This window comes from Protomyctophum parallelum, assembly GCF_964188405.1.
Source record: "Protomyctophum parallelum genome assembly, chromosome: 20".
Lineage (NCBI taxonomy): Eukaryota > Metazoa > Chordata > Actinopteri > Myctophiformes > Myctophidae > Protomyctophum > Protomyctophum parallelum.
The window spans coordinates 14,979,954-15,007,267 of NC_139718.1; the positions used below are offsets into that span (position 1 = coordinate 14,979,954).

Below are 27,314 nucleotides of genomic sequence, written 5' to 3' on the forward strand. Positions count from 1 at the left end.
AAACACACAGACTTCATTTTTGTGGCCATAGGGTGCGAATTTCAAATTGTGCTACTACAAATACTATTTACATTGGGTGACTGCAGTTTCTTCCAGCAGTGAAATGTGCCTTTAAGTACAGTACTTAATTAAATCTACCTAATTAATTCCCACCGCTGTTGAGGAGCGAGTAGGGCAACATGCCGAGGGGGGCAACAAAATGTGGCAAAAAGTGCCAAGTTCATAATAACAATTTTCTCCACGGCTCCGCCGCGTAATAAGGAGCAGCCATGTGTGCCTCCTCAGTCCTGGCAAATGGCAAAATAGCCGATCTGTGTTTTAGCTTTTCTTGTGCTTTATTTGTTTTGTAAAGCACTTTGCGCTGCATTCCTGGTTCATGAACGGTGCTCTATAAATACAATAAATAGAGTTTGTTACACTGGATCATCGCACTGCCTGCTGTACCTGCAGCCACTGTTTACCATATAAATATATTATTCTTTAAATTTTCTACAAAATAAAATGATTTAAAAAATGAAAAAAATGAAAAATAAAAACTATGATTTTGATGAATTGACCACCAAAAACTATGATGTTTGAATAAATTGAATACATAAGACCACAATGGCTCTTATGTATTCATAAGAGCCCCCCCCCCCGTGTCATCCTTTTAGCCTTAATGTCTTTACTGTACCACATGCTGTTTACATATCTGACTAATAATGCATTAAATAAAAATGAAAGGACAACAAGGCTCACTTGACGCCGGCGGAGAAGCTGACGGTGGGGAAGAAGAGCCCGTCAGTGTTGAAGTTCTCGAACATGCCCTGGACGGGCTGGCCGTTGATCCTGAAGGAGATGCTGGGCGCGCCCAGGTCAAGGCAGCACGACACCACGTCCTCCGACGTCAGGATGTGCTGCTTCAAGGAGGCCACGGCGCGCGGGATACGACCTGCCCACCCCGCCCGCGCACACAAACACACAGACACAGACAGTCAGACACACACGCACACAAAATGTATAGGACCACGTTAGCAGATAAGATGCCGGGGCCTGTGGGAGATTGCGTACGCAACATTTATTTTGTTACCCGCACACATGCAGGTGCAGTACTTAGTTTAGACAGTTTTTGGTTTAGACCCACGGGGCAGCACACCTAAACCTAACCTTAACCCATGTCTAACCAATGACTAGTCTAAACTAAGTATGCACCCCCACACATGCACCCAAACAATAGTGGTGTAAATTGACAAAGTACTACTGGAGTATTTCGAATTTTCTGTACTTTTACTTGTACTTCACTAAATGTCAGAGACAAGTACGCTTACTCTACTACTATTATGATCAACCCATTTTGGGCGGGAATCCCTTTTGGTGTTTTAAACATTATGTTATAATTTAGCTATTGAAAAATAGCAGATCTACAAGCTCATAGCGCGCCACTTGTAGGTCTGCTATTTTTGAAAAATCGTTAAAATGTGCCTCAAATCTTTCAGAAAATTGTCATTATTTAGAAAACATTGTTTTTTAATTTCGACATCAGGCCTGAATGGGTTAAGTGAGTTGAAGGTCAGCTGAGCACGCACGCACACTGACCTGACCAGAGGTGTAGTCCGTCAAAGCCATACGAGTAGAGGTCGTCTCCGACCCCGTTGCCCCCCCAGCCCTCTCCTCCTCCCGGGTACGGGGCGTAGCCTTTGGTGTTGGCCCAGCCCACACGCAGGTGGGACGGCTCACTCGTCACAAAGTGGTCCACCTGGTCGATCACCATCTCGTAGTACCACTTCTTGTACTGAGCCGAGCCCTCCCTCACCCCCAGGAAGATGTTGGGTCGAATGCTGCATGCCCAACGGAAGATCACAACCGTGAGGATGTGTGCGTCACCTCCAAATGTTTAACGACAGTTCACCACGAATTGGCTCGTGGTGTCCATTCAGTTCAGGAAACAAATATAACATCTAAAATAAGGATTCATCCAAAACTAAAACAATGAATGAATGAATGAATGAATGATGTAAGTAGGATACCACGTAAACATCTGTCTAAACAACATTATATCCAACCCATTTAGACCTGAGGCTGATTATAAAAACTAACCGGTTTTAAAAATAAAAATAAAATAATGATGTCGCTATACATGTGTAGCAACAACTAATGAGACACAGAGCTATCTCCCGGATTGAAAGTTATAACAACGTATAGGTTACAACAGGTCTAAAAGGGCTAAAATTATTAACATTAAGTGGTCAAGAAAATTCTAATCTAAATAACTAACGTGAACAAGTAACCCACACATCTTTATAGTTAGTATAACTATTTTTTTTTTAAAGAAGAAGGTGCGTGACAAAAGTGATCCTTTTGTGATTACCTTTGTACATCGTTGACCAATCGGGTCTGGAGGAGCAGGTCACGCCTGGGCAGCAGGTGATCGCAGATGAGGTTCTGATTGGTTCGCACGGCCACCCCGTTACACACGCACAGCGAGCACAGGACATCCAGGATCTGTAGAGGGTGATTTATACACAATCTGATTCATACAGTAATGGTCTTATTTCTTTTTGCTTATTTTTGCATTAAAATAAGGTCACATTCTCACCTAATACTTCGGGAGACTCATGCGTATGGGCGGAGATTTTGGGATTCTTGCATATTTAATTTGCTGCGGTTTGCCTTCACACTGTCATCCGTAGCAATTGGAAACGCAGCAGGGGGAACCTTTATCAATGTGTTCCATTCATAAACCTAGCCTACAACACAGTGAAATCTATTGTGATAAAATTATACTCATAACGTGCATGTGTCGTGGCGTCTGGGACTGGACCCCCCCTCTCTCTCTCTCTCTCACTATACGCACGCAGCCACAGTGCCACACACTGTTCTATTGGGCATGCAGGCACAGCGCTGAGCGCACTGATATAACAGACAGCAGCGAAAAATGTTTACACGTTTATTGAGATGAAAGTTCCAGTCCCCACTAGTCCCCACACAGTGACAGCACTCCATGTTTACGGCACGCACAGACAGACAGAATATTCTGTAGGGCAGTGTAGGCTATAATACTATTACACTGCACTGCAGTGTTTATGTGTTTTCTTAAGCAATTGATTAATGTACTCGTCCTCATTTCGATCAGGGCTTCAGTCTCCTCATTCGACCACGTCTATCCACGGTAACATCTTTGCGCTGCGTAAAATATGCTTTCTCCGTCTCCAACTGTGTTCAGCTCCTCACCCGCTACATTGTTTGCTTCATTTCCTTTATTTACTGCGGATTGCATTCACACCTGCACCGAATCGTAATCAAGTGCGATTGGAAGCGAAGTGAAACCCCCGTTTTTGCTCGGAGTATAATGCGGTTCTTTGATACACATTACGATTCGAATGAGCCTTCACACCTGCCAAACGAAGTGCACTTTCTGAAAATGCGCAGCAGAATTCGTTTTAATCGCAGCAAAGCTCTCTGGTATGAATGTGACCTAAGTCTTAAAAGTCCTTAAATGATCACTTCACTGTCATCTGGGGACACACCCCCCCCCCCCCCCCCCCCGACCCCAAATCTAAACAAAGCCAATGCCTTTCTGCAGCTTCAATTACCAAATGATACGTTCAGGGTGATGTATGGGCCAGCAGTGGAGAGCATGGCCACTGATCTAATTTCAATGTTAACAAATTGATGCACAAGGGGATACACTCCTCATCTGTGCAACGGGGCCAGCCCTCGTCAAAAGATGGATGTTGCTGTGGGCGCAGTGAAGTTAGTTGAAGAGGAGTCGCTGTGACAAAGGCACAGGGGAACCAATATAATAGCAGTCATTTTGGTATTATAGAGCTGTGTCGTGGTTCCTAATGAACTGGACTGCAGATAAAGGCAACAGAGTCGGTCGATTTGTGCAATATCACTTTATGACAACATCCTGAACACATTCGCCCTGTTTATTTGCACTTCTATAACATTTTTCCCTGTTATTTACCTGCACTCTGCATCGGCAAAATACAATTACGATGCTGAGCAAGAGCGTGATTCTTGTTCATGAATGTGTGTTCATTTGTCACTGTCCAATGCACTTGCGACGATGTGAATGTGATATATATATATTTTTTTTTTGCAAAGCCTGTTATTTAAGCAATATTACACAAGAGGTTGTGTGTTATTTGCACTCCAGTGATGCGCAGGATAGAGGTGGAGTCAACCCTCGAGTCACATTGCAATTATACAACATTTACCATCACAATAAACCATATCAAAATGTATTCATATTGCGGGACATTTCTCTCCCAAAATAACAACCTTTCTACGAGTCTGCTCTGCTTGTTTGAAGCATGGGTAGATAGCTATCTGGTCCGGCTCTAGGGTGTTAGTTTAGGGGCGCTAGCCCCTCCTATGTCCAGCTTTGAGGGTTTGAGTAAACACAAACACTGAAGACAAAAGTGTGTAAACACAAACATTGAAGACAAAAGTGAAGACGCAAATTGTGATTGACCAGAATGAGATGATGTATGATGACGTATGATGATAAGAGCGCCCCTCACTTCACATGGGTGTGATTGTATTCTACTAAACAATGGGGGTCTGGGGATCCTTGAAAGGGTTCCCGGGGGTCTCCGACTAAATGATCAATAGTTAGGAACCCTTACGCTAACTCTGGGAGTGTACTCATTTGTACACTCCCAAATGGACCCTTGCAGGTCTGTAACTCTGGGATATATAAATGAACTAAATGGATCTTTGCAGATCTGAAGTGTACAAATGGAACCCAGTGGACCCTTAAAGATCTGCAACTATAGGGGATTGTACAAATGGAACCAAATGGACAGGCAAAGGTCAATTTTGGTACACCCCCAGTTATGGGGGGGGGGGGGGGTGTTTGTGGCTTAACACCGACCCAACTGGGGGGTCCTTGAAATCAAAAGGGTTGAGAATCAGTGCTCTAGTGAACGTGCAGTACTTCTGGGGTATATGCATACAGTACGTGGTTGGCACTCACCTTGTGGTTGCGTCCGTGCTTGTAGAGCAGTGAGATTATGGACTTGATGTGTCCTCTCTGGATGATGTGGAGGGCCTCGGGACTCTCGATTAGGATGCAGTGGAGAACCTCCAGGATGCCTTGTGGGGGAGGTGCATCATCATATCATCAATTATTAGTCACCAGCCACAGAGGACAGAGTGTGTGTGTGTGTGTGTGTGTGTGTGTGTGAGTGCGTGAGTGAAAGACTATGGCTGTCAGTCCGTATGCAGCGTAGACTGTAAGCAAACCAGTGACGTCACCCATTGGTTTCTACAGACCAGTAACCAGTGACGTCACCCACTGGTTTCTACAGACCAGTAGTGAAGACACTTCTCCGGCAAATTCAATCCCAATCCGGGGTGCATACGTTGGTTAGACATAGCAACAGTCCTACAGTCATTAGTCGCATAGTGATAAAAAAAAGACTATTAACTAATAACTAGCGATTGAAAACATAATGTAAACATAAGTATTTCTGAAAATGTTCATTACGGTATTAAAATTAAAGTTAAATTAAAGTCCGGCCAAAACCTCATCCAGTTGAATGAATGGAGAGTAAAACAAAAAGTGAGAATGATGGAGATAGGAGGTTTGTGACCGACAGACAGCAGTGACATGCACGCATACCTGAGGACGACTCCAGTCTCTCCAGCTTGCTGACCAACCAGTCCAGGTTGTTGGAGAACTGAGTGCAGTTGTTCCTGTTCCCTCGAATCAACGCCGCTACGGGACACATGGCGCAGAAAAAAAACTATTACTTGCGCGCTCTGCTTGCGCAAGTAACTACTTTATTAGGGGGGAAACACTTAGACAAAGGAATACAATCAAAAACTGTAGAATTAACTAGCTGGGGAGTGCATTTCACATGGGGTTGGGGCAGACCATTGTCTGACCACGTACTTCAACGCTTGCTGCTTCAGTATGTTTCGCATCGAGGACAGCTTGACAGCTTCGTGCTGTGGTGAAATCACCGCGAGCTTCTGCGAGCCTCTACTCTGCGAGACATGGAAGCAGCTAGCATGGAAGCTAACGTTGGTCACATGGCTTATGGATCCTTTCCCTCTGACATTGCACAGCTTTTAAATCTAAATGTCCCATCCACGGAGCAAAAACGATATAAGCGGCTTCTTCATTGGATTCGTTTGGGTTTGGTCTTTGTTGTCTGACGGAGCTGTATAGGGTGGCCAGACGCCCGGTTTCACGCTGGACAGTCCGGTTTTAGACCCACCTGTCCTCCTCCCACCTCAACCTCTGGCCGGACACATAATTGTCCGTTTTTTTGTGATATACAGTGCTTGTGTCATTTACTGTCATTTACGTCGTCTGCCTGGGTATTAAAAACTCCGCAGCGCTGCTCAGCTCCGCCTCCGCAGCGAGCCTAGCCTGGTTAATAAACCAGACCGAATCAGCCGATCAATCAGGCGGATTACGGTCTGGAGAGGCTCAATTGTACGCCCATTTCCTACACCAGAGAAATGGGGCGGCCAATCGGGGCATGGTATGCAATATGGGCGGGCTTTGGTACAGTGACTTTCAATGCTTGAGACCTTTGACTGACAGTAGTTCTGACCAATTGCGTCAAAGAGAAAATGTTTCAACCCGCCCCCCCCCTGGAAATGAAATCCAAGCTGAGCCTCCCCAGACTAATATCCTGCGGTCCGTTCGATATTAGTCTGGTTTATTAACCAGGCTACAGCGAGCCGGCCACACTGTCTTAAAAAGAGAGAGGCGAGTGGAGACGTTCAGAGTGTTGCCATGTCCGCTTAATTATAAGCGACTTTGGGCTTGTTTGATATAATAGGCTACTAAGCCTAGTCAGGCTTCTTTTGGGCTTGTTTTCATAGACATGGTTGCTTTGTTCTCTTCCAAAACCTGGCAACACTGCCAGTGGGACGGACGGTTTGTTTGTTGTGCTCTCACAATCACTTTAGTATAGTTAATGCAGAGATAAACAAACCAAATATGCCGAAATGAAAAACTACATTTAATGAGCAATGGAGCAAGGAACTCGACTTCATAAAGAAAGGGAGGCTGTGTGAACATATAGGCTACTGGCATCATTCTATGTCCCACACCGATGACCATAAAACTGTATAAAAAACCCACAAGAAAGAGATTAAACATAAAACATATCTAAACATGAAATAAAATAAATTGATTATAAAATGAATGGCCTTTGTGGTACCCTATAATTAAAAAATCACACACGTGTGAACTGAGTGGTGCAATTCCCCCCCCCCCCCTCTCTCTCTCTCTCTCTCTCTCTCTCTCTCTCTCACTCTCTCTCATTAGAGACACCACCCCTCTCACTGTTTCTGGCGCCCCCTACTGCTATTATTAAGTCACATACTCATGCTTACACAGACACACAAACAGGTACGAGGACATTGCAAGCTGGTTGTAGGAGTGGTTGCACCACTCAAAAAGGTTAATTTAATTAGCAAATACATGTTCTCTGTGGACATAATGCTGGAGATGATGGTGGTGAAAATCAGGTGCAATAGTAGTAGTAATAATATTAATATATGGGGGGGGGGAATCTGGGAGGGGGGGGGGGGAATCTGGGAGGGGGGGGGGGGGGGGGGGTCGGGGGAGCGAGCCCCGCAAAAGTGTCCTCCTTTCTGAGGTCTTGCAGGTGGCCACCCTAGAGCTGTAGTGTAGAGTGGACTGCTGCTGCTCCCCCTCTATGCTGCTGCTGTGGTGCAGGCGTGCAGCAGCCTATTCAGTACTTGAAACACGCCCAGTGAGAAACGTTCCGTGGTGGGAAAAAAGGTGCGATTAAATGCGGGTTTTTTTAACGCGTTAAAATGAACGTGTTAAAGTCCCGTGTAATGTGTGTGTGTGTGTGTGGTTCCGCCACCAGACAGACATACAGTATTTATTTGGGGGTCGTTGACCGATATGGTCTGAAAGAGCCAACACAATGCCCCCAAACCCCCACAATGTACACAATGCAATAATGATACAACTTTACCCAAAAGTGGGCGTCTGAAATGCATGGCCGCTTCGTTGACCTCATTCATATTAATTAAGAAGACGCTCAAGATAGATGGAACGACACAAGCAGAGAACAAACGCACGCACATGCACGGACGCACACGTCCTAGCCGAAACCAGCAGGGTCATTGAACCCAGACATGCAGGGAGGAGAGAAGATTCGCATCCCAAATCCACTTAGCGCCGCTCCATTAGCAGGTGTGTGCGGAGGAGGAGAGACGAGACGAGACGTGGTCGGCACACTAATGGTGGTGGAGGGGCAGGGAGGAGGTCAGTGAAAACACCAGTTGAAGGACACCGCTGGCAGAGAGCCATGCGCCATAACCACTTGATGCTCGATCCTTATATTAGTCTGGGAGGAACATTCTCTACTGTAGCTCTACAAGCTTGCATTATTTTCGGCAAATAGATTAGGATAGATATAGGGTTTTTAACATGACAACTAAGAAAAAAGCTCCATATGGAAGCGAAACAAATACAATGGCAGAAACAGGTGACAGGTGTCAGGTGACAAACAGTGACGGCTATGTTTCAGCCAAACAAGGAGGGAAATTGCTACATTTTGCCAGTCCATTTTAGTGAATGGCGTCTCTGTTTGACAGAGCTGCAGTTTCAAGAGGTTATGAATCACAGCGCAACGCTACGGTATGTTATTGCAAATGAAGAAGCCGGGAGGGGAGGGTCATCTTTGTCACTGCACAAACAGTAAGTCGTTAACGACCGAGTAAATTGGGAGAGGAAAAAAAAGAGTCCACGTAATGCTTTTGCACATCAATTAGTTCTCCCTATAGATCAAGGTCGTTTCCACAGCAAACCCAAATGATCTAAGCCAGTGGTTCCCAGACCGTTTAGCTCAACACCCAGAAGGGGAATTAGACATTTGCTCGGGACACAAACTAGTGACAACAGCAGACCCTCCTTTACACAGGGGTGTGATATTTAACGTGTTGTGTCGTCTTTAGTTTTTGTGTTTTATATTCATGTCCATTTTGCATAATAATTTGTAATTATTATGCTATGTTGTGTGTGCTTAATTCAACAAAAAATCCATTTAGCTTTTATTGTTTTGATAAATGTCTGTGAATGTCTATTTCGCTTTTATTGTTATGATTGAGGTTTTGGTGTCTACGTTGCGTTTATTGTGGTGAATCTGGTGATCAATGTTTTTAATTTTTCCAGTTTTTCATGTGTCTATGAGGTGACAGTACTTCATTAGACACCCTGGAGTCGTTTTTATGTGCAATGGTGTATTTGAATTTAGGTTTTCTTCCTGGAGGCTGAAACCTTGACTGTCAAACAGGCCAATTAAATAAACAGTAATATAGTGACATCACACTATCAGCCCCTCCCCTAACCCCTCCCCCTTTATCATACAACTACAGCTGTGGGTGAGGCTTCAGTTCAGTTGGATCACCACCCATCACCACCCACCAGGCAAACCAGACATACTTAATGAACTGGTGGGCGTGCCCACATAAAAACAACTTTTTAACAAATACTGTAGGCACTCTATCTTTAAGTAAAGTATCAATACTGTTATGTAGAAGCACTGTTACAAGTAGGAATCTGGTATTCTCTCTCCCTATCTCTGTCTTTCGCATGCATGCATGCACGCTCTACATTGTGCTCCACATTGTAACAGTTGTTGTAGAGGAGATGAGAGAGAGGCAGGGCTATTGGCCTGTGCTGCTCTCTCTCTATTTCTCACATGCACTTCCCTCCCTCCCTCCCTCTCTCTGTCTGTCTCTCGAGTGTGGTATTGCTTAGCAGGCAACAGTGCAAGACTCTCTCTCTCCGTTTCTAGCTCAACAACGCCACTTTAGCGCACACACACACACACTATCTGGTAGGGACTGTGTGCGTGCGTGCGTTTGTTTGTTTGTTTGTTTGTTTGTTTGTTTGTTTGTTTGTGTGTGTGTGTGTGTGTGTGTGTGTGTGTGTGTGTGTGTGTGTGTGTGTGTGTGTGTGTGTGTGTGTGTGTGTGTGTGTGTGTGTGTGTGTGTGTGTGTGTGTGTGTGTGTGTGTGTTTATCTGTTGGGTTGATATGTCCTGGAAGGACCTCACACAATTTCGAAATGTCTTTTACATATTAAGCTTAAGCCAATCATCTCCATGTGTGCATGACTGCGCGTGACATGTGTTTTTTAGAACAGCATTCTGGGTAACAGTTCTGTAAAAAGGGCTGTTTAGTTTACATGATGAGTCAGCTATATTTTCACTGCTCTCTTTCGCTCTGCTACTACACAAAGCTCACCGCTGCTGTATATCCCATTTTGAGATTCTAAAAATGTCTTCTACATCCTGACAGTTTTCTGATGTCAGTCGTTCTTCGATTTAAAAAAAATGGCAGACCTACAAGCTCGTAGCGCGCCACTCGGTGGTGCGCTATGAGCTTGTAGATCTGCTATTTTTCAATAGCTAAAGCATAACATAATGCTAACACCAAAAGGGTTTCCTGCCCAAAATGGGATATACATGAACTCCAGCAACTCAAGCGCGATTTATAGTTAGTTTCACACCTGCGTTGTGCACCTATATGTGCATTCTCTCTGACATAATGAGAATGGAGTAGACTATACCTCAGCTGTATACTGCAGACAGAATAGGAATGAGATCAGTGGTGGGGAAAAGTACTCAAATGTACACAAAATGTACCCAAAAGTAAAAGTAGTCATTACGCAGAATGTGTCATTTCAAGTTTTCAAATGTAGGAAAATCTTTTGAAAATATATCTACAAGCTGCGACACATTGTGAGCTTGTAGATCGGCTATTATTTTTCAATGGTCGAAATGTATGACTGAAGTGGTTACTGTATGTTTTGTAATAATAATCAAAATCTACAAAGCAACTAGTAACGAAAGTTTTCAAATAAACGTAGTGGTGGAGTAAAAGTACACTATTTGCCTCTGTCAATGTAGCGGAACAGTAGTGTAAATTGGAAATGCTGTACAGTATGAGTACCTCAAAATTGTACTTAAGCACAGTACTTAAGTAAACGTGCTTAGTTAAATGGTGCATTTATATAGCGCCTTTATCCAAGGCGCTTTACATAGATTGTGCATTACATTCACCCATTCACATTCATACACCGATGGCGGAAGAAACCATGCAAGGCACCAACCAGCACATCGGGAGCAATCAGGGGTTCAGTGTCTTGCTCAAGGACACTTCGACACTCTGGGAGAGCCCGGGATCGAACCGTGCGGTTACCATCCGGTCACTCTACCCCTGAGCCACCGCCACCCCAGTAGCTCGTACCCAGTAGCTCGTACAGCAGGTTGAGGATGTCCTTCCAGGCGGCCCCCGCCTCCGATCCGCCACACTCCCTGAAGTGGGCGGCGCTGTTGTACACGCTCAGGCGGTCGATGCAGTTGGACACCAGGGTCAACATGCCCTGTGGAACAGGAACACAGCGGTACAATGATCGCACATGTTCATTTCATCGGCCAAAACTATGACGAAAAGTGTCCGTAGACTACCTTTTTTCGCCGATAAAAATGGATGACTATGGATGACTAAAACAAGGACTAAATATACTGACAATTTCGTCAACAACTGAAATGTTAGGGAGGGACTAGTGCAGGAGATGAGATCCAGTAGAACTAAAAGATAAGTCATTATTATGTTTGGTTGCGCTCGGGTGTTTGTTGAGCTCTGAAAATAGCAGATCTACAAGCTCACAACGCATCACAGCGTGACACGTTTTAATCACTTCAGGCATTTGTAAGTTGGCCATTCAAAGCAGATCTACAAGCTCACATTGCGTCACTTCGTGCGAGCTTGTAGATCTGCTAAGATGTTGGAGAAATATCGAAAGCGTTTGGAAACTTTTGATTTCTTTTAACACAAATGTTCTCTTCTGGGGGTGTCTGGCTGGCACAAAACGTAGGTCCACGGGTGGCACAATCTGGGGGTCCTAGTTTGAGAACTACTGCGGTTGGGTGTACTGTGCAGTACTTGATCATTAAGTACATGCAATGTGCAAATTATTAAGAACCCCGTCCTTTTTGTCATTAAATAAATTGACCCGTTGACCCCCGAATCTATCTTGCCTTTTAAATCAGCTTCACCACATTGTAATGCAGGGGAACAGATTGTGTGTTAAACAAAAAGACAGCTGGAGTCTAAGGGAGATTAGAAGCCTAGAGACAATATATAAGACTTGAAATGTGCAAATATAATATTAAATTACTACTAGGCTGTGAGAAAGAAACACACAATGCAAAATATGAGTCAATAAAGTCAACCATCTTCAGTGCAATCCCTCTCCCAGAGCAGGAAGGTGAAATTGCAAATGATTTATGCTCGCAGGAAAAGTCCTTAGTCAGTTGTCAACCATGACAAATTGACCTTCGAAATGGTAATGAGGGGCCGAGATGGGAAAGCACTATTTTGGGGGACGTATTTCCATATAATAAGATCTGAAAGTGGGCTGACAGATTAATTGTTTAATATTAAAGTGACCTGATGACATGCAAGAGACGGCAAAGACAGCATAGTGTGCGCCAGTGCCAATTATGTAAACATGTACATATTCTATTATTTATGTATTTATGTTAATCTAATCGCAGCTTGAGGATCTGACGACATAAGGGAGATAATGATGTTTGTTTGAGTCTAGGGGAGCCTGGAGTTTAGACTTTGACACCAGAGGCAGCCGGAGAGGTAAGACATTTTAGAAGTGATGGGAGTCATTTAGCATCGAGAGGCTCGAGCCCGACTCATACTTTGTTGCACTGACGGTGTCTCGCGCGTCGTGGTGCCGTTCTCAGTGAGCAGGAATTAGGCTTTAGACTCGTATCCCCAAAACTGCTGACACCTTCGATGTGTTATTGAAACGCAGTGCAAAGAAGTGATCTGGCATTTAGACCGTGCCAATTGGCAACGAAATCTTCCTCACGCACATCCTCATGGACATACTTAGTGAAATGACCTCTGTCGCAGTTGGAACCCCTGACTCCAGGGCTTCTATTAGCTTACAGCCCTGGACAGCAGATCTGAGGTCAGGTGTTATTACATTACACGGACCACGTCGCTTCCACACCGAAGGGTGAATATCACCCGTGGTGGTTGAAGGATAAACTTATGTAATTTAGATAGCAATTTATGTAGACATAGCACTCTACAGTGTATACTTGTAGCCTTACTGTACAGATTTTCTACTGTTAGACAGATGCTAGGTTCTTACAGTAGCTTCCTTATGATTCTTGATGACTATGTGTTGTTCTTGCGTACTGTAAGAACTCTGAATGTACTCTGCATTAAGAGCGTCTGCTAAATGCCTACAAGTTGTAAATTGTAGAAGTAGAGGTGGGTACAATGTACAAATAATACTAATGATAATGTTACAACTAAAAGTCCTGTATTCAGTTTTTTAATGGCATCACACACACACACACACACACACACACACACACACACACAGGTCATGTCTCACCTAGACACTCGACACAAAATGTCCCCACTTGTGCAGGAAACCAGGTTCAAATCAGGTTCAAAGGCTTTAACCAAAAAAAACTGGAAAAGCATTGCAGTGTCATTTTAGATCTTAGTGTTGGCTATTCAAAAATAGCAGACCACAGATGTGCCATTCCAACTATTTTTGATCTTTTCCTGAAGGTTTTCTGAAAACGCATGTTTTCCCTGCAGGATTTATGCACTGATTAGTCTTTAGCTAATTATACTGCTTCACTACTGAAAATAATTGTCCAGCAGAGGACCTCTATCTATTCAGGGAATCTGAATAGAATTAACATAACTCACCTTTTGGCCCTTTCTCACTGACAATGTTCTGTCTCTAACAATTGACTGAATTGCCAATGTTGCTCAAACGGCACAACTGTATAGAAGCTCACAGCTCGCGAGCTTCATGTACGTCTTCTGCGAAAAAGTTCTTGAAAGATGTTGAATAATTTTGATATAACGAAAAAGTTTGACAACTACTGATTTCGAAGGCACTTAGTTATACTTTCACCACTGGGGAGAGTTAAAAAATGAAAAAAATGAAGAAAATAATAAAACAAATCACCTCTTGTTTGAAGAGGTTCTGGCGGTGTTTGAGCGAGCGCAGTTTGATCTGCTTCTCCTCGTGCTCCAGCTCGGCGTCCGGCAGCCTGAAGTAGGCGATGAGGTCATTGAGGGTCTGGAGAACCTCCTCTATGGGCAGCGCCAGGAACGCTCTGTTCTTCACCCCGAGAGAGTCCAGGTCCCTGGAGGACACAAGTTTACTTTTTAATTTAATTTATTTTTGTCATTTTTGAGCCGTGCCAAGCGCAAGTGTGTGTGTGTGTGTGTGTGTGTGTGTGTGTGTGTGTGTGTGTGCGTGTGTTTGTGCAGCATGAGCATGCAGTACAACTTAGTCAACAAGGTGACTGTTTGGCTGAAAAGGAATATGGGCTGAAGCCGAAGCTTATATTGCCCACCTTATTACAAAAATGTATGAAGTGATTTCTTCATACATAGAATATAAGCATTCAACAGATAGAGACACATACAGTAGGTGTAGAGCAACGTTTTTCAGGCCAAAGACCCCTTGGCCTAGATAGAGATGAAGGTGTAGGAACCAATATTATAGCTGTGGCCGTTTTAAACTATAACCCTAACCCTCGCCCCAGACTAGCCTGAAAAAAATTACTCACACTGACACAAAGGGAAAGAGAAAGAGATTGAGCATGTGGCAGGGCAATCTGGCGGTTGTGTGTGTGAAAGCTTTTTATCAGCTAAAGGTCAAACGCTGGATCTGGAAGCAGCGAGAGCGTGTCTGCTCACATTTATGTGACACTGAGTTGCTCTTTAGAAGATCCTCCAAGAGAAATAACAACCTGACTAAAGTGGACTTCGAGAGGCAGAGGAACAATGATAAACACAGCAGTGAGCAAGGATTTAATCCAGACTCTGCGGCACGCAATCAAGCCCAATCCAAACAACCCAAAAGCCTTAATGTTTTTCACATCCCTCCACTGCCCCCTTCACCTCCATTCATTCTCATAAATTCTCTCTCTCTCTCTCTCTCTCTCTATACCAATCAATCACACACACTTATGCTGCATTCACACTGGCAGCTACAAAAGAAACAAAACTACAAAAGCAACAGAGCTTCTATCGCAGAGTTGCTGTTGAAGTTGTCGTACAACTCGCTCAGTAATATCTAGTCGAGCACGTGTCCAACGCTATAAAGGAAAGTAAATACAAATAACAATGAACTGTTCATTTGTATCCTCCATCACAAGCAGGCATTGTGCGGGGAGAGAAGGTGAATGGCCCATTAAAACCGGGAAAGCGTCATTTTAGATTTTTGCGTTGGCTATTCAAAATATCCAGGAAGATATACAAGTTCACGGTATAATTGCACGGCACAATGTGACACACTACTGTAAGCTTGTATATCTGCTACTTTTTAGGATTTTAGAAAAAGCTTCAAAGTGTGAGAACTACTGATTTAGAAGGCATTTATAGACTCGGCCTCAGGCCTTAATGAGTGGACAGAGATGTGTGGACTTAAACCTTGTTCACACTTACTGGGAATACTGCCAATTTATATTTCATTGTGGCTCAACAGGGACTTATTATACACATCCATATAAGCACTGCTGCAGGATAAAAAATGTATAATAGTGAAAAATAAAAAATAAGTGAGTCAGCAGCGACAGCTGCTGCTCCGAAAAATGTAACGTGCATTGTTTTACCCATAAGAACGTCTGCAATATCATCAGCAGCTTTCTAGAGAGAAAGTGCATTAATAAGACAGAGGGAGAAATAAATCTCTCTCGCTGACGGCTCCCACGCCGATGTTCTTAATCATGAACTTTTCACAATTCTCCTCACACTTGCGTTCACACAGGCAACGAAACGGCACTAACTAGACTGAGATTATATGAGCTAGAATATGGACCCGAAGAGAGGTTACGACAATGACAACAAAACACTTAGTCCAGCCTCAACTTTCATCCAGGCTGAAGCGCGGCTTCCGCTGGCTTGAATAAAAATAGCTGGCTGTCCTGACTTGAACGGTGGTGACAGGGGGGAGCGTGTGTGCATGCTATTTATATAATCAGGGGGTCGGGGGGGGGGGGGTCTTGAGGCTGAACTGGCACCGCCGTGACAGGAAAACAGTGAGGCGTAGGAGGCTGCAAACGTGAGGACTGAGGACCAAAGGCGAACAGATCTGCCCTGTGCTCCGATCCATTCTTTTTTTTCTCCTCCAATGTAATTTTATTGAGGCTCTGAAATTTCACAGCTGTTCGATCGCAATGCATGTAGAACCACACATTGTTTTAACACATCATAGAAAAACAACAAATACCACAATACGGACATTACACAGACACAAATAAAGAAATAAAAATAAACAAAGACAAACGAGTAGACCACAGTCTTGACATGATTGTACATTCCAGGTTACCAGAGTCTTTTTGTTTTTCGCTACGCTCCTATCAATTCTAAAAGTAGAAATCCAAATTATATTTATTTTATTAGAAATTTGTTTTAACACAAAAAATGCTGGAAACGTATCCATACGCTTTATTAATATCGAACGCCGTACGCGCGAAGCGTATGTATACGTTTTATACGTTTTTTTATTGCTTACTGTACATCAACGTCCTATGCTCCAGGACACCGAAGAAAATAACAGCTTTCGTCTCCAGGAAGCTCCAATATGTGATCCGGGAGTAAAAAGCCCCTCCCTCCTGAAAAGAGGTCTGTCTGTGGCGAAGACGCTCCCTCCTCCAATGCCTCCATTACACGTATGGGTCTGCACGGCAACGGCATAGACCAACGCAGATGTCAGGGCATCTAAAATGGAGTTACCCATCTAGTAGTAGTCTAGTGTCTGTGAATACACTCGATTCCCCCTCCCCTCCTGTTTCTACATGGTTTCTCCCGAGGAAGCTTTGTGGGGGGAGTCTCTTGATCGCTTTGGCAGTTTGAGTTCCCCCCCCCAGGCCCCACTGCGCCTTGCGATCGCCTTGCACCGCTCACTCATTCTCGGAAAAAGATATAACGCAGTCGTGTCGATTTGCCCTCTGCCAGTATATAAACCAAGAATAATCTTCAACGATCGCCATTTCATAACGTTTTCAACACGCACACGGCACACGCCATGATCAACTAACTGCCTGGCTACGTCTTCAGTCTTCACCAGCCATCGCTATCCGTTGTGTGTATCGCCATCGCGTCTTCACTTTGTTTGTTTGGGCAAGAAGCACGATCAGCGATGGAAAAGAGCTTTATATCCACGGCAGATAAGTAATGACGTATTATCGAAGGACCGCCATGATCAACTTACTGCCTACGTCTTCGTCAGCCAATGCAGCCATCATCGCTATCCGTTGTGTGATTGTGGATGTAGGGTGTAGGCTATATCCACGGTATCGAGAGAGACGCCCGGCTGTGATATAGGTCTTATCACTGCAATTATAATGAATAAAAAGGCTACAATCACACAACGGATAGCGATGGCTGCATTGGCTGGTGACAACGTAGCCTCGGTCCCAGGCAGTTAGTTGATCATGGCGGTCCCTCGATAATACGTCATTACTTATCTGCCGTGGATAAAACTCTTTTCCATCGCTGATCTCTGCTTCTTTGCCCAAACAAAGTGAAGATAGCGTTGTCCAACAAAGCAGCCAGTTATTTGATCATCTCTCTCTCCTGTGCTTCTTTCCTCAAACATGTCCAGACATGTCAACCTCAACCACTAAACTCACCGATCCAGTAACGCATCTCACCGTTATACTATCGTTCTGAAGGCAGATATAAAAATAAACATAAATAAATTATTGTCATATACATACTACACACTGAATGAAAGCCCTAATTGTCTACTTTTAGGAGGAAAACAAATACATAATATTGATCCCATGTACAGTTTGTCAGGCTATTGAATGCAGTTGTTCAGGTCCAACTATTATTCACAAAATAAGGCCTATAGCGACATGTACATATTATATACCGTATGAAACAGAAGACCCTCTGCTTTCATAAGAAAAAAACTAATACTGTAATAATAATAAAAATCACACCCCTGTGAAGTGAGCATTTCCTCATGAAGTTATCATAGCGAGTTATAAAGGTTTAAAGTCACAGAGATTGACAGGCAGATATAAACATAAATAAATTATTATCATATACATACTACACACTGAATGAAAGCCCTGAATGTCTACTTTTAGGAGGAAAACAAATATACAAATATATACAAATATAGTTTGTCAGTAATTGGCTATTGAATGCAGCTTGCGCCCACCAGAGAGGATTTCAGAAAATGCATGGACCAGAAGAACTATTATTCACAAAATAAGGCCTATAGCGAAATGTACATACTATATACCGTATGAAACAGAAGACTCTCTGCTTTCATAAGAAAAATACTTCTACTGTAATAATAATGAAAATCACACCCCTGTGAAGTGAGCAGTGCAATGTTGCGCAACATTGCACTTTTTCTTATGAAAGCAGAGAGTCTTCTGTTTCATACGGTATATAGTATGTACATTTCGCTATAGGCCTTATTTTGTGAATAATAGTTCTTCTGGTCCATGCATTTTCTGAAATCCTCTCTGGTGGGCGCAAGCTGCATTCAATAGCCAATTACTGACAAACTATACATGGGACCATGTGTATTTGTTTTCCTCCTAAAAGTAGACATTCAGGGCTTTCATTCAGTGTGTAGTATGTATATGATATTATTTGTGTTCATTTTTATATCTGTCTGTCAATGTCTGTCAACTTCAACCTTCCATATCTCTGCTGTTTTTTCAAGCGAGCAGCGTGCCTTCAAAAGCAGGTTTTAGAAAAAGGTCAATATCTCCAGAATGGAAGATGGTAGAATCATAATTTTTTTTTTTAATTGAAGTGGACATGTTTGGCCTACTTTTTATTTATGCGATGTGATTCTAGCTATAAGAGGCCCCTCGCTGTGGGCCCCTAAAAAGTTCAAAAGTCCAATGTTAATCGCTTAGCACCAGCAAGCCTGAGCAAATAGAAAACTCTAGCATACAATGTGTTAATGGCTTGTTAATTGTTTTTTAAATGTTACCGTTTTCCAAAATAGCCAGTTCAAAATGTACAAAATTATTAAATGTTTTCCAATGGGAGAACGTTGTATGCCTGTCGTGACTGTTTTGTTTACGTCCTGCTAGTGCATGCTTGAAAGGCATGCTTGGAAATTGGACTTCACCGTGAAACATCGCCATTATGATGGCCGGCAGGCGGAAAAGATCACAGATTTGACAGCCAAGATGATAGCCGAAGATGCCCAACATTGCCCATGAGTGTTGTCGAGGGGAAAGGCTTCCGTGACCCGATGGCATTTCTCAAAACAGAATACACCATGTTCTGCACTATGAAAGACGAGAGAGAACGTATGCCGAGGTAACCGGAACGCTCGCCCCAAAACACACTTGCCTACAGTATATACATTTCTTTCCACAGACGGCTCGCTGTTTTGGGGCGAGCATTCTAGAGAATAATACCTTCCCAATAAAAGCCTTGATGCAGCGTAGTTTAGCTGATTTCCAAAATTTGAGTGTATACTTTTGTCTGTATACCTTGGTTATCCCACAGGGAAATTCTATTCTCATCGCAGCCTACGAGAGAGCGGATCACGCTATTATTGAGAAGGTATTATTCTTCCGGTTTGAGGGTTCCGGCCTGATGACTACAAAACAATGACTACAACATATGATGTAAGATATTATCATCTTCTCCCGACCGGATCATAAACATGCCCAGGCTAGATGATGATAGGCAACAGCTGTGTATGAGGTGAACGACGTATACCTGATGAATCTGCTGAAGAGGCGCGTTGTGTTGCGGATGATGCGGGCGGCGCGGGACTCCTCGTGCTGACAGCGCTGGAGGGCCAGCCCGTCATCCATGTGACCCTCTGAGTGCAGACAGGCCTGGACAGGGACGGACAGGAGAGAGAGAGAGAGAGAGAGAGAGAGAGAGAGAGAGAGAGAGAGAGAGAGAGAGAGAGAGAGAGAGAGAGAGAGAGAGAGAGAGAGAGGGAAAAGATAGACAGGGGGTAAGAGAGACAGAGAGAAAACGATAGGGAGAGCCATTGGTGTGAATACAACGTATGCAACGTAGTTATGATACTTTTACTTAAGTTAAACATTTGAGTACTTTTTCCACCACTGGTCATGACCCTGATGTATGAAGGCAGTGGATCTCAAACCGTTTAATTTCTAAGAACCCCAGTTCAGTATACCAGCCCACATGGAACCAACAGGAACCCCAGTTCAGTATACCAGCCCACATGGAACCAACAGGAACCCCAGTTCAGTATACCAGCCCACATGGAACCAACAGGAACCCCAGTTCAGTATACCAGACCACATGGAACCAACAGGAACCCCAGTTCAGTATACCAGCCCACATGGAACCAACAGGAACCCCAGTTCAGTATACCAGCCCACATGGAACCAACAGGAACCCCAGTTCAGTATACCAGCCCACATGGAACCAACAGGAACCCCAGTTCAGTATACCAGCCCACATGGAACCAACAGGAACCCCAGTTCAGTATACCAGCCCACATGGAACCAACAGGAACCCCAGTTCAGTATACCAGACCACATGGAACCAACAGGAACCCCAGTTCAGTATACCAGCCCACATGGAACCAACAGGAACCCCAGTTCAGTATACCAGCCCACATGGAACAAACAGGAACCCCAGTTCAGTATACCAGCCCACATGGAACCAAATGGATCCACAAGGGTCTATTTGGTTCTATTTGTACACTCTCTTTTTAATCATCACCTACAGTACTAATATAGAGAATTGCTGGAGTCCATATGGATATTGTGCTAGTAGTAAGTGCTAGTCTTAATCTCTCTTTTTTATAGCATTTGTGCACTGCACTAAAGAAACTTCTGAAAGGGCAAATAAAGTACTTGAAGTTGAACCAAGTTTTAATTGGGTACTCGTACCCTGAGAGAGAGCATAATAACAATAATAAACTGTATTCCTACAGCCCTTTCCGAAACAAGGTTACAAAGTATTTTTACAAAACAAAAACTAAAAAAACTGATTAACATCACAGCAGCATAACAATAAAGAGCCAAAGAAATAGTAAAAGTAGAATAAACAAATCCAGACATGAAATCAATACCATCATATAACAGAAGACACAAAAAGGCATAACATGTGATATTAAAGCACAGACGAAGCAGCCACTGAATAGACAGGATGAAAAGAGCCTGGGCATGAAAGCAGGACTTCAGAAGTGAGGAGAAGGAAGACAAGACAAACCTCAGATGATCCTCAAATAGTGTGTTTGACCCGCAAAAGCCTGATCGTCCCATAATTAGAGGATCTAAGGCTGTCATTCAGACTAGCTTGCCAAAAGAAATTACCTCCCCATTGTTTTTTGCAAGGTGCTTGACAACCGCCTGGACTACATTTACACCCACCACTACTGACGACCGTAAAGACGACTTCAGTGGCGAGTTCAGTGATGACCTAGTCATGATTGGCTGCCTCCAAGCCAATGATAGTCTGAACGGCATAAAAACCCATACTCTGAACGCCGCACCGCGGAGAGAGTGGCAACAGGTAGAGGACAACCATAACAAAACACATTGAATGAACCAATAAAAGAACGAAAGAGAATGAAAACGGGCGCTACAAAGAGCTTGTTGCACCTGGCAGAAGAAGAAGAAGAAGAAGCCACCTATACTTGCTCTGCTTCATTTTCCCTTCTACACCAAAACTTCAATTCACCCAAATAATGATTCAGGGTCGTGCATGTGGAACTGTTGTACGGGTCGCCAGTTCAAATATGATTTTGTTTTTTGGGGGGTGGGGGTCACAGACTCATGGCCTGAAAAGGTTGAGAACCACCGAGTTAGGGTACCAAGCAGTTAGGGTGCTCAACAGGAGGTGACTCCGGCACCCCCTCCAGTGACCAGTCCCCACTCTCTGTACGGTCCTCAACTGGCCCGCGGTCCCAACAGACAGAGCCACCGCATGCCCCTCCACTGGGGACAAACGACGCGACACAGAGAATACGTGTTCCCACTCCCCGGTTATTGTTATGGGACCATCTGCGGCTGGAACACAGGTGACTGACACTACTACAGGCTATGTTTGCACGGGACAGAGACTGTCATTGTCACACACGCGCTCCTGTCAACTCTGTCAACACGGCCAAGAGAGGGTCGGCCGGGGTTACATTTAGACGAGCTGACACACACACTGACACTGACCCATCGCCCTTATCACATTAACAATCATCTGCTCATAGGAATTCTGTGGCACGCGTGCCTGAGCTAGAATATTAGATCTGTGGCTTTTCTGATAGTGTTCAAAATGTCAAAAAGGGTATAAAATGTAATTTATTCGTTGCATTCCAAAAACTGTTGATGTCCTCCTCTGTGTGTGTGTGTGTGTGCGTGCGTGTAAAGTACTGCACATGTCTCACCCGTCTCTTCAGAGGTCCCAGGCGGGATGACTTGACGTCGGGCGCCTGGTAGGACAGCCAGAGGCCCGTGGCCACGTGCATGACGAAACACAGCGAGTCGCCATACTTGATCTCTGCCACGCCCATCCCCTCGATGTCCCGCTTGGGGCTCTGCTCCAACTTCTCCTGCGGGGGGGGGGGGGGGGGGGGGGGTTAATGTGTCATTATGTAAACAACAACAGTCACAACAACAACAACAACACAGATGTCCTGAATGTTACAACCTTTGTGAAACTTCCTCCGCCAATGAAACTATCCCAGCTTATTATTAGCAAGTGAGCCAACCCCAAAAAAGGATTTGAATGCATTAAAATGTAAAACAAATAATGTAGAAAGATATATACAGTATATGTCATGGCATTTTATCATTATTATTATTATGTGATTGATTGATCATTATAATAAACACGGTCAGAAAATACCTGCGGCAGCCGAATGGCTGGCGCGTTTACTGTGGTGGAAAAACCACCACAGTAAAATGTATAAGAAAATCTGTTGCTCTTGTATGCAGACTCTTTTGTACATGTTTAATACGGGACTTCTACTTATAAATGTTTGAATTCCTTAATTTTACTTGTAACATTATTAGAGTAGAGTATATATGCATTGCAGTACTGATACTTTTACTTAAGTAAAACGTGTAAGTACTTTGACCACCACTGAATGTAATTGAAATGCAACTGATCCGGAGACATTGGGTCACTAATTGGCTCAGAGTCACATGGCCATATCTAAAAAACGACATTATCAGGGTTAAAACGGTCAACAGTCACATGCGCAGAGAGTCCATTTTGCCAAAGTCTGCGATTTGAGCTAAATTAACCTTGCATGGGTCCAATGACCCGTGAAATGTTCGCCGTCCTTGAAGAAACGGTAGATTTTTGCGGTGTAAGTAGAGAGAGAGAGAGAGAGAGAGAGAGAGAGAGAGTGGGTGGGTGGGATTCTCTGGAGTTTCTTTCCACTGGCGTTTAGTAAAAAGGAGACTGTTTGATTTCTTCAAAATGAGGTCACCTTGAAGTGCTGCGTGCGTGCGTTTGTGTACGTGCGTGCATGTGTCTGTATGTGTGACGTGTGTGCATGTGTGTGTGTGACGTGTGTGGGTGTGTGACGTGTGTGTGGGTCATGCGTGTGTGTGATGTGTGTGGGTGTGTGACGTGTGTGGGTGTGTGCATGTGTGTGTGTGTGTGTGTGTGCGCGTGGTCACCTTGGAGGCTCTGAAGCAGAATGCGGTGGAGGCGGTGTCAGACCTCTCCCGGTCCTGCAGCACGACCCCTCTGTCCTCGGTCAGCGCCAGGTAGTGACCGGTGGTCAGGTGACGCAGGCGGAAGGGCTGACCCCAGCGAATGTGACTCCCACACCAGCTGTCAGGGGCAACACGCACGCACGCACAGCAGAGGAATGATTTCAGAAAGACATAGGGCGTTCCTATTAAACAATACAATTAGAACACGTGTCATACTGTAGATGATTACGATGAAATCCGATTAATCTGCAAAAACTGTCGGGAGTCGGGGGCAATATGCATATAAAATAAGTGAATATAGGCTTAAATGTTAACGCTATAGCGGTGTGCCGCCCGCACCTGACGCACGCACACACACACAAACACAATCAAGGACATAATCAGAGACACATACACACGCCCACGGAAGTGCGCACACACATTCACAGAGACACACACGGATACGGCACGGAGACGCATGCATGCCAAGACACACACAGAAGGAGACACACAAACAGAGTCTCTCTTACACAGACAGGCACGCACGCACACGCACACGCACACACGCACACACACACACACACACACACACACACACACACACACACACACACACACACACACACACACACACACAGGCAGTTAATTTCCATAAGCCCTGCAAGCCTAATATGCCCTAATTAGTTAATGCAAACATCGCTGCCAGCTGTTAATTAGCTGCAATGTAGTGTGTGGCTGTGTAGAATAATTAAAAAATAGCTTAAAACATTTGACTAATTGTGCACTTTATTTCTATTTGCTAATTCCCCTGTTGGGTGAAAATAAAGATCCTACGTTCGACAGACTGAGCAACGAACGTTGCAGCAGTGATGATGATGCACTGAAACATCTGTAACTCTGCAGACGATGCACTGAAACATCTGTAACTCTGCAGACGATGCACAGAAACATCTGTAACTCTGCAGACGATGCACAGAAACATCTGTAACTCTGCAGACGATGCACTGAAACATCTGTAACTCTGCAGACGATGCACAGAAACATCTGTAACTCTGCAGACGATGCACAGAAACATCTGTAACTCTGCAGACGATGCACAGAAACATCTGTAACTCTGCAGACGATGCACTGAAACATCTGTAACTCTGCAGACGATGCACAGAAACATCTGTAACTCTGCAGACGATGCACAGAAACATCTGTAACTCTGCAGACGATGCACAGAAACATCTGTAACTCTGCAGACGATGCACAGAAACATCTGTAACTCTGCAGACGATGCACAGAAACATCTGTAACTCTGCAGACGATGCACTGAAACATCTGTACACAGCCATGTGAGGAATAGAAGGCTACACTGGAAACATCTGTAATATAACGTGTTGGTGATTCTCAACCTTTTCAGGCTGTGACCCCCAAAATAATCAGAGTTGAACTGAGGAGCCCCCAAAATAATATTTCAACTGAGGACCCCCAAAATAATCATATTTAAATTGGTGACAACCCCATAGAAGTAATACACATGCAGCCAGAAAGTCAAATATATACTGTATATACTGTAGGATGAATAGAATGATTTGTAATGAACAGAAAAAAGAAGGCTGAATTGAAGAGGAAGGCTGGATGGAATAGAAAGTGGGAGAGAGAGCCAGACTGGGTCTGGGTGACAGATCAACCCACCTGATACGTAGAGGCTCCAGCCTCCACAGGGACCTGGCCTTGGCTCCGGCTGTGCCCGTCTCATAGTTCACTATCCTGGGGACACCACAGGACCATGAGTGGGTGATCTACATTCACTGGAGCTTGTTTTCTTTCTCTCTCTCTCCCTGCCCCCTCTCTAGGTCGTCCTCAGACGAGCCCTCCATCCCTCCCTCACAACCACCCATATTGTCAAGGTCATTCTTAGAAGAAGACTATTTGTATTCCCACTGTGGTAATAGCTTGGAGGATGTAAGAAGAGAGCACATGCCCCCCCCCCCCCCCCTCCCTGCACACACGCGCGCACACACACACACACACACACACACACACACACACACACACACACACACACACACACACACATCTATCAAAGGGAGCCACGTGGCCAGATAACCCACTGCTACTATTCTGTCTATCAGCGATATGACTGGTGGGCGCAGAGATAAAAGGGAGGCCCCGTGGCTCATGCTGTCAGTCTGGAGGGCGTTACTTCCCCCCCGCTGAACATTTAGGGGTCTCCAAATTTTCAAGGACGTGACGGGGCGAGGCGAGGCGGAGCCAAAGCCGACAAGTCCGCAAGCATCCCTCCTCCTCCTCCTCCCTCCCCTCCCCTCTACCACGTACTAAAAATAGACCGCTTAACCGACAAGGTGCGTGTGTGTCTGACACATTTTTCTGCACGTGTGTGTGTTTGTGTGTGTGCGTGTGCACTTGTATTCAGTGGTGGGGAAAGTATTCAAAGCAAAGCAACACATCGTGAGCTTGTAGATCTGCTATTTTCAAATGGCTGAAATGAATATAGGGCTAAAGTATCTATAATCAAAATCTACAAAGTAACTAGTTTTCAAATACATTTTAGATTAAAAGTACAATATTTGGATCTGAGATGTAGTGGAGTAGGAGTAAAAGTACTGAAAATTGGAAAAACTCAAGTAAACTACAAATACCTCACAATTGTACTTAACTACAGTACAGTAAATGTACTTAGTTACTTTACACTACTGCTTGTATTAGTGGTAGTGTAGTACTAGGCCTGACTCACAACTTTACAACAGACTGATGTATGCTTGTTGTATGAGATGTATAGCTGATACAAGCTCGCAATGCATTTCCAATGGGAGTCACATGGTTTGACACAACATTTGTGTTGTATGAGGGGTTGGGGGGCAGTCGAAACACAGCCGAAAGCCGTACAACACAAATGTTGTGTCAAACCATGTGACTTCCATTGGAAATGCATTGTGGCAAGATGTATCACACCCTTTGTATACATCTAGCATGCATCAATGTTGTATGCTAGATCGAAAGGTGTGAGTCGGGCCTTAGGGTTAGAAATGTAGAGGTTAGGTTTGGGGCTTAGGGTTAGAAATATCTGATTAAAATAATTATGATGATGAAGTTGCGCGCAAATAAGATCCACAAGCTAACAACGTGATGCTCTGCGACTCACTGTGAGCTTGTACATCAGCCATTTTTGGCTTCAGGGTTTGGGTTATAAAAAAGAGGTAAAAAATACCAGTCATAAAATCACTGTGATAAAATGCTTACGTCCTTGCAAGTATAGTAATGCTAACGTGTGTGTGTGTGTGTGTGTGTGTGTGTGTGTGTGTGTGTGTGTGTGTGTGTCCCGTTTCGTCCCGTGCCCGCTAATTTGACCCACTTAACACAAAGTTCAGCCGTATCTGTGTTAGTGCCGAGAAGCTGTGGATGAAAATAGCACAGCGGGGGCCATTTTGGCTCCTCCCTGGAGAGCCCATTGTCACCCTGGTTGGAAACATCTTACTGAAAAAAATATTATTATTATTTTTACTTGAGTAAAAGTATCAATACTGCAATATAGAAATACTCCGTTGCAAGTAAAAGTCAAAATGTGCTTAAAGTACCAAAAGTGAGAGAGTAAATAAATGATCACCTATATCATTCATCATTGCCCTCTTCA

General features: G+C 44.1%; 1 protein-coding gene across 1 annotated transcript in view; it reads right to left on the reverse strand.

Moving 5' to 3' along the window:
• The window catches only part of LOC310877660 (ryanodine receptor 3), a gene marked incomplete at its 5' end in the record, with an annotated part of 230,555 nt that overhangs the window by 146,234 nt on the left and 57,007 nt on the right, over positions 1–27,314 (reverse strand). The window contains 11 exons of the mRNA XM_083791611.1: positions 739–931; positions 1,576–1,817; positions 2,348–2,481; positions 4,964–5,082; positions 5,612–5,707; positions 11,241–11,376; positions 14,011–14,191; positions 19,764–19,885; positions 22,414–22,578; positions 23,657–23,813; positions 25,355–25,429. Of these exons, the coding sequence (XP_083647737.1) occupies positions 739–931; positions 1,576–1,817; positions 2,348–2,481; positions 4,964–5,082; positions 5,612–5,707; positions 11,241–11,376; positions 14,011–14,191; positions 19,764–19,885; positions 22,414–22,578; positions 23,657–23,813; positions 25,355–25,429 (1,620 nt within the window). The remainder of the gene's footprint in view (positions 1–738; positions 932–1,575; positions 1,818–2,347; positions 2,482–4,963; positions 5,083–5,611; positions 5,708–11,240; positions 11,377–14,010; positions 14,192–19,763; positions 19,886–22,413; positions 22,579–23,656; positions 23,814–25,354; positions 25,430–27,314) is intronic.